General features: G+C 38.8%; 3 protein-coding genes across 3 annotated transcripts; 1 reads left to right on the top strand and 2 right to left on the bottom strand.

Annotated features, from left to right (window-relative positions):
* The first annotated feature begins 659 nt into the window (after positions 1-659).
* On the top strand, positions 660-4598 carry LOC124641445. The gene is made up of 7 exons (XM_047179512.1): positions 660-756; positions 1002-1233; positions 1583-1772; positions 2247-2346; positions 2892-3008; positions 3819-3943; positions 4455-4598. The coding sequence occupies exons 1-7, from the start codon at positions 660-662 to the stop codon at positions 4596-4598; spliced, it is 1005 nt and encodes a 334-aa protein (XP_047035468.1).
* A 140-nt stretch (positions 4599-4738) lies between these two features.
* On the bottom strand, positions 4739-7114 carry LOC124641363 (DNA polymerase interacting tetratricopeptide repeat-containing, protein of 47 kDa). The gene is made up of 3 exons (XM_047179429.1): positions 6819-7114; positions 6103-6293; positions 4739-5626 (listed from the first exon to the last, which is right to left on the bottom strand). Exons 1-3 carry the CDS (start codon positions 6966-6968, stop codon positions 4813-4815), a joined length of 1155 nt encoding a protein of 384 aa, XP_047035385.1. The 5' UTR covers positions 6969-7114; the 3' UTR covers positions 4739-4812.
* Positions 7115-7286: 172 nt separating this feature from the next.
* On the bottom strand, positions 7287-8185 carry LOC124641371 (NADH dehydrogenase [ubiquinone] 1 beta subcomplex subunit 9-like). Its single transcript, XM_047179440.1, has 3 exons — positions 7970-8185; positions 7756-7901; positions 7287-7611 (listed from the first exon to the last, which is right to left on the bottom strand). The coding sequence occupies exons 1-3, from the start codon at positions 8062-8064 to the stop codon at positions 7433-7435; spliced, it is 420 nt and encodes a 139-aa protein (XP_047035396.1). The 5' UTR covers positions 8065-8185; the 3' UTR covers positions 7287-7432.
* Between the last annotated feature and the right edge of the window lie 58 nt (positions 8186-8243).

An 8243-nucleotide genomic window follows, 5' to 3' on the forward strand; every position in this document is an offset into this window, starting at 1 on the left:
CTATTAAAGATGCTTTGCTTGGATATCACGAATTATTAGCAAGTTACATTTTTGCTCCGCAGTATCTTATAAATGAAAGAATCCACATAGCTACGGATCATTTGGGACGTTTCGTTAAACTCCACATCCAAGAATTGAAGGTAAGACCAATGTGACTATTTCCATAATAAATTCAAAGCACCAAAGAGTCCTTGAAATGATGATGATGTCCTCTTAGCTGATTGCCGGCCACGGCGGCTGTTCTTATATAAGATCAGCTGCGCAGAACTACCTATAGCGCACAAGCATTTGCGAAGACACGAGTGCATTCTCTATTCCTTCACTCTCATAGCCCATGGGACGGGAATCCGAAACGACCGGAAAGAGATCAGACGCGGGACCAACATTAACGTGCTCTCCGATGCACGGGTGTATCAATCACCAACTTCCAGACTTCGGGCTGCTTTGTGTTCTAAGTTTCTAGCAAATAAAATGTATAAGTTTCTAAAACCACAAAGCGATTTCATCACGACCCGGGAATCGAACCCGGGACCTTGTTCAAGAAATAGTTATTGCGCTTAGCAACAATTAAACTAACGGAGGCAGTCCTCGCAATACCTCACTAATGAACTGCTTTCGGAAAGGTCCTGCTGATCACGTTAGATGACGTCATAGACAACATGCTGACGATGTATGAGAACCATAACTCGGTGGCTGCGGAAAGAAAGGCCACCTACACGGGAGGACCAGTGCCTATGGAGTTCTATATGAGCCAAGGTGAGTTAAACCGAGTTTTACGAAGAAGTTCATTGGTAGGTTCATAAAACTTGTCTTCTTAAAAGAACACGAAAACTACAGGACCATTATTAGTTAAAGAAATAACAACTCAAACTAAAATAATTAAAGCGAGCGATTAAAGTATTTTATTCTTGAGTTATTCTGGAATCATAGAACAATAGAAATAAAAACATATCGTTCTATGATTCCGAAAATAATCTTGGCTTATAACTTCTGTCCTAAAGAATTCTACTGCGGCAAAAACGTGTACATCTTCATGTCGGAGCTATACAGCGACATTTACAACATGGGCCGAGGAGTTGCTCCCTACTGCAAGGACCGGTCCTTCGTGTTCCTCGGCTTCCTGCACTTCCACGACGAAGCCAAGTACTATCTCCTGGACGACCCCAGCATCTCCTTCCCAACGGACAATTACTTGCATGGATTGGAGTGCCATATAGGCATTTGTGTGTTCAGGTCAGTGTAGCTTATTTACCAGCCACTATAACAACACTGCTTCACCACATCATTTTTATTGGTTACTTAGAATTTAGCTCTGAACTTACAAGATCACGGTGTCTTTAAAATCAATGCGAGACAAGCAGCTAGCACATTTTCTGTTTAAATCGAATATATTATATGAAAAAAAAATAAAGCAAGGGGACAGGTAGACCCAAGTTCACCCTCAGCAAACATTTCAGTTTTCTACAAAACAACTGTTTACTCTGATTTTTCACGTTGAAGTTCCAATAAAACAGTTGTTTAACGTGCGAAAACAGGCCAAAGTTATGTTTACAGCATCTAAACAACCAATCAACTGCCACAGGTTTCCTTTCAAGAAACTCTTGCAAAGAATCCGCGATGTGTCCACATTACCGAAGGCTATCGTCAAATGCGGCACGGAGATGTACAAGCTACCGCCACTGTCTGCCGCATCCTGCATCATCACGTCAGGCTCCTTCATACTGGACTTCAATATCCAAGGCGTTCGGTATCGACACCACGACTATTTGCTTGTAAGAACAATTTTGAACTCATGAACTTGAATGCTCATTTGGCAAACTATAGACCTCTATAGACTAAAAGAGTCCTTACTTACCTGGCATCAATGGCCCATAGATAAACACCTTAAACTAACATATAATAAAATTCTACCTATATTATTTTCAAAATGTGTTAGTAAATAAAACTTAAATCTATGTTCGTTGCACTTCACTAATGTACAACGTCTGACTTCTACCACATTTCGTAGTTGCGTAATTATGTGTGTGACTTGTTTACTAGAAAAATTCATAGCTTTTGAATGAGTACGTGACCCTTGGAATTACCGGTGACGAATCCATGACCACAGCCCTAAGGCTGCCCGCCTCAGACTTTTCGCAGGACACATTATAACGATCCCTTATTTTTTCCCCTACAAAAAATTGGTCACCGATTATCGGACGTGAGTGGGCAGCCTAAACTGGTTGATTTACTTATGTTGGTTGCAGACTTTACCTAATGGCAACACGTACTACACCAAAGAACCCCACTCCCCGCTGATATGCGATCATCACGTCTGCGAGTGGAACTACACTAATCATTATGGAGGTAAATATATAGTAATTCCGACCTAAATAATATACAGGTCTTAAATATTAACTTCTAGACATTATTTTGATACCATAAATATCAATCAGATACCGTCATCTATTATATAAAAATAAGTCGGGTTTTCCTTCCTGACGCTATAACTCCGGAACTCACGAACCGATTTCCACGGGTTTGCATTTGTTGGAAAGGTCTCAGGCTCCGTGAGGTTTATAGTAAAGAAAATTTAGGAAAAATTTCAACCGAAAAGCGGGACAATATTTTTTTCACATACAGCGCCATCTACGAGTGCGAAGCTGCGGGCGGAAGCTAGTACATACCACAAAAAATGCAACAGTGTCTGTCTATGCTAGGCAAAGTGCACCAACACCTGCACAAGTAAACATCTATATACCAACCAGACCATGCCGTGAGCGTGGCGAATTATTATGCCACCAAAATTTAAATTCGATTTTTTTGATTTGAATTCGTTCACCAAAAACATTATTTTTACCATCACAACCCATAGCATTAATCAAACATTTTGTTACATTTTATTTGTCGAGGTCCGTTCCTAATTCCGGGCGACCCGGGCACTGGTATCGACGCAGTGCCGCCGTATATTGAACCGACTCCGAAGACTGACGGAGGAGATGGAGATGAGGAAAACATCACTGTGCCTTGTAAGATATTGCACTTTCTTAGGCTGGAAACAGTTCGACATAGCTATATCTGTGAAAGTCTATGAACGCGCGCACAGCTACGCTGACGGTACGCGCGTGATTTTGTATGTGATTCGGTCGGAACGTACGGTCAACACTGCCGAGCACTGTTTCCAGCCAGAAATTGAAATGACCGCTTTCCAGGGGCTCGATTCTGCTAAGTTAATAATGTGAAAATTGAATCTCAATAGCAGTTTTAACCTTTGCGGGGCATTTTTCTACTAATATAAGAAGACCGATCATTCCAATGACATTTCATTGGTTTGCCATTGGTTGGTCTGCCATTCTGTGTATAGGGAAGTCTGCTCTACAATCATAAATATTACAATCGTAAATCACTTGCAGACAATACCTATGATTCATTTATTAAGGTCAGTAAGTCTGACACCAGTCTAACCAAGGGGTATCCCAGGTAACTGGGTTGAGAAGGTCAGATAGGGCAGTCGCTTCTTGTAAAGCACTGGTACTCAGCTACATCCGGTTAGACTGGAAGCCAACCCCAACATAGTCGGGAAAAGGCTCAGAGGATGATGATGACCTATGATTCATTATTGAATCACAAAAAAGAATAAAAAACGTTTATTTAAAAGAAAAAGTAGCGGAATGCCGCATACGCTTCAATCGTAATTGATTTGGGATTGAATCTTAGTTGGATATCAATCGTATGTCGCTTAAGTAAAATCAGCAGAATCAAGCCCCCGATGAGCCTAAAATGTACAGTCACAGGATTATAGTGCAAACAAATGATTAATGAAATATTTCTGTATACAGATATCCTTGATGGCTGTTTGTTCATGTACCCACCGAACTACGGGTCAATCGCGGGCAAGAGTTACTTGGACTCCATCGATCTTCACGACGACAGGTTTACTTGCAACGCTGCTGGCGGAAATAAGGTAACGATAGCTGACTTTCATAGGACCTTCGTAGACAACACAAATCTTACCTACACTGAGAAAGCCTATGGGCGACTACTATGGAGGTTTTATTTAACAAAAGCGGATGAGCCATACTAGTATGGAAATGTACTTTGCCTACGAAGGCTTAAATGGTTTCCTCGGGATGCGGATCATACTATTTATATACGATAAAACAGCATGCAGACATATCTACCAGAACCAAGTACAAAGTATAATCTACCAGAATATTTTATATCTTACAACTTTAACTAGCGACCCACCCCGGCTTCGCACGGTTGCAAAAGACCTCAAAAATAACAGTATTTCTACGCTATTTATTGGATGTTATTATTCATATAAACCTTCCTCTTTAATCACTCTATCTATTAAAAAAAAAACATGTAATCCATCGCGTAGTTTTAAGGATTTAAGCATACATAGGGACATAGAGACAGAGTAAGCGACATTGTTTTATACTATGTCGTGATATAATTTCCCATTTCCCCAGGGTCTCTACTGGTACCCCCAGTGGATGGGTGCAGCTCCCCACCACCCATACCCTGCAATGGGCGATGATAAGGATTACGAACCCAACGGACCGTTCTACGCGCACCAACAGGGCTACGACATGGACGAACAGGATATTGAATAATATATTATTTTGTAGATTCACTTTTGTTTTATTGCAACAACAAATTAATTAAATAATGCCGCTGTGTGAGACTGCAATGAGTCATGAGAATAAGAGAAAGAAGTCAAAGTATCAAGGCTGCAAAAGTAAAAATAATCTTCTAACAAAATGTAAAACTTGATTTATTTAGAAATAAAACTTAAAATAAAATATACATATAACAATATATTTACAATTAAATGTAACTTTCCAGAAATCTACGCTCGATACTGGTGCCTCGAGGCAGTACAAAAAACGCGGGTGTGCCAGCCTTCAACTCAAAATATTTGACCACTAATAAGTCGCCCAAATTCTTGGTAGGATCAACTACATGGGGCATTTTGTCGTAACCTTCGAAATAGACATTGATTTTAGAACAGTTGTACTTATTTTCTTCATCCCATGGCGCAGGGAATAGTTGTTCTAACTGACTTCGTAACGGCACATTTTCGGGGCAAGCTCTGATAAAGTCCGTCATTTGATATTCTGGATATAGAAGTAATATTGGCCACCTTAAAACACCATCTTCAACATGTACTATCGCGTCCTGCGCTCCTGGTAAACTAGGCTCTAACTTAGACAAATCTATATCGTCTTCATCATCACACTTCGAAATTTTAATTCCTCTCTCAATTATTGCTTTAACCACCAATTCCTTCTGCTCATTTTCCTTCTCACCTTTTCTCTCTTTCTTCCTTTGATCACGTTCTTGTTGTAATTTCTTCTTTTTCGCTATATTATGGAGTTCAACAATGTCTTTCTCCTTAGATTCGCCTTCTAATAATTTTTGGCAGTGTTCAATGCAGACATCGTACTTGGTTATTTCGAGAGCTGCCTTGGCCGCGCGTAATCTTGCCTTGGTATGTTTAGAGTTGAAAGTTAGTGCCTTCTCGCTGTCAAACAAGGCTGATCTGTAATTCTTGAGATGCCAATGACATGCGGCCCGGTTATTGTATAGGCTTGCATTGATTTCAGCATCGTCACATCTCTGTTTGATGCCTTCTGTGTAACTGTAAAAATAATTATGTGTAACAAAAAGTATTTAGGTGCATCCAAGTTAGTGGCGTAGCACATTGTGGCTAATTTGGAAACACAACTATATTAACAATTATTAAGAATTAATTTATTCAATTTTTTACTATCAAGACAACTGAGCGTTTCCCCTTCACAATGACCCACTAATAACATTTTTAAATACTAAGTAAAAAATGGAATTGAGTTGTAGTTATGTATACATCACAGAAGTAAATAATATTAAAGATGGTTGTTTTTCATAACCATGTTCTAAATCTTTTAAACTATTTGATCCAAACAGGGATAAAAAATGTACTTCCAAGTCAAAGTCAAACAATTATTTGCATGTCATACTTCTTTCATTCATTTTTGTCACCACACTTGTAGCTGAACTTTTCCTACACTTTTAGGTAAACTATTTGCATATGGTAACACCATATACTAAACTAACTAAGAAGGTTTAATCACTCACCCTAAAATAGCCAATCTATAGTTTTTATGTTTAAAGTTGAAGTTGCCATCCTCCTTGTAGTTTCCAGCCAGTTCTACTGGTGTATTCTCCTCAGGATCATACTTCAGTTTAGCCAGCCCCTCCGCAAGTGGAGACAGCTGCCCATTTTCTGGTGTTGACTTCATAAAAAATGGATGCTTGTCCATTTCTTCCTGAAATTATAAACATAAAACTATGTATTTGACTGTGAAAATTTTACTTTTGTTATTAAATCTTTTAAAAGGATGACCATGAATGTTTGGATCAATATGTGAATATCTGTGACACTTAAAGCAAAACTACTGAACTGATGTTAATGAAAGTTAGCACTATAATATACCTCCAGGGCTGTGGGATTGTCTGAAAGAGTTACTACGGCCCTGGTACATAAAAGGCCTATGAAGGAGCACAATGGATTTTTTGTCAGTAAAAGTCTGACACTACCTCATTGCTGCCAACCCACAGCGGGAGGGGATAATTTGATGATTTTTTCCATGGCAAAAAAAAGCACTATGTATTAATACCTAGCTAATATGACATCAGAATTACATACTATGCTTCCTTTTATCTTAGAACGAGAAGTGGACCTTGGGATGCGGGTTTTCTCAGTTTCACCCGCGTCTTGGGAGAAAATCTACCAGTTCCCATAAAAATATAGCCTCTGTCACCCAGGAATAGTTTAGCAACTTTTGTCTCACCTCCCACTTGTCCTCGGGCCATCCTTCCGTGTACCGTTTCTTTTCCAGGCTGTCAATGAAGTCATCTAACTCCTTGTCCAGTTTCTGGGCCAGTGCGATCCTCTCCTCGTCAGTCATCGGCTGCTTAAGCCCTGTTCCTTCTTCCGCCATTATTTACAACTTATACACTTTCTAATTAGATTTTACACTAAATTTTTGAATGAAACTGTCTCGATATTAAATAAAACAGTAATTGGTTTTAATATTTATTGCAATTTGTGATTTTTAATGTTTCTCATGTATTCTTATAAATATAACCTCTATAGCTAAACAATGTCACGTTTCGTACTGTCAATTGCTGTCATTATGACACTGACAGCCTGTTGAGCATTGCTAACAACCAAATTCAGGAACACTACGAAAGGCCCGGGCCGACCGGTACCTATGCAGTATGATCAAAAGGATGCCCCATGAGTAAACTACATCTCAAATAAATATGAATCTAAGAATTATATGAAGCAATGTATTTCTGTATTGCTGTAGAATTAATATTAAGTTGAGAACAAAAAAACAGTAATTAATGAATCAAACCTAACATTTACTCACACAACATAATAAATATCTAACGTTGATATTCAATACAGTTGACCTAAATGCCATTTCTGAATATATTCACATTTGCGAGCTTCGCGTTTTTTAAAGTATTCTGGAAAGTGAGCCTTTTCCAGGGGATGCCAATAATCAAGGACCCAGTCTGGGGGCGTTACAACTCGTTCAAAAGCTACACCACCGGCTTCACCAACAGAATGAGCAACTGGAATAAAATAAAGTTTTATTTCAGAAATAGGAGCCCACACAAATGGAGTCTTTCTGAGCATTTTCACTATCTCTACTGAAGTCCAGAGGTGCCTAGGTCTAAAGTAGAAAAACTAAGAACAATAACATTTAACTGACTTACATTTACATGGTGGCAGAGGAGTAGCCTTTAAAAACAATTCATGTTCGCCCACCCACAATAAACGACGCCGCTCCTTAGCATCAGATACATTTCTGTTCTTGTCGAACTCAGCCCTCAAAATAACTTGATGGTAACGTACGACGTTTCTGAAAATAATGTTTTTGTATTATACTGTAGTCATCATAAACCTTTACTCTAACTTTGGCCAGTTTACCTTGCCACATAATATGCTTCGATATTCCTCATAGCTTTTTTGTAAAGAGTACATACTTTTTGCGAATGAGTACGTAATTCAGGAGCAAAAGGCATTTTAAATAATCAGTTTTAGAAATTGTAACACTTTGAAATTGCAAATTGAAAGAAAACTGTTGTCAAAAACTTGTCGAGATAAAAGTAAAAACGGATAAAAAAGGTTTCGATAGTGTGCCAGTTTGTCAGCTCAGCGACAAAACTGCTGTGAAGTATAGTGAAATGAGTATGGAATTAAA

This window comes from Helicoverpa zea, chromosome 22 (genome assembly GCF_022581195.2).
Source record: "Helicoverpa zea isolate HzStark_Cry1AcR chromosome 22, ilHelZeax1.1, whole genome shotgun sequence".
Classification (NCBI taxonomy): Eukaryota; Metazoa; Arthropoda; class Insecta; order Lepidoptera; family Noctuidae; genus Helicoverpa; species Helicoverpa zea.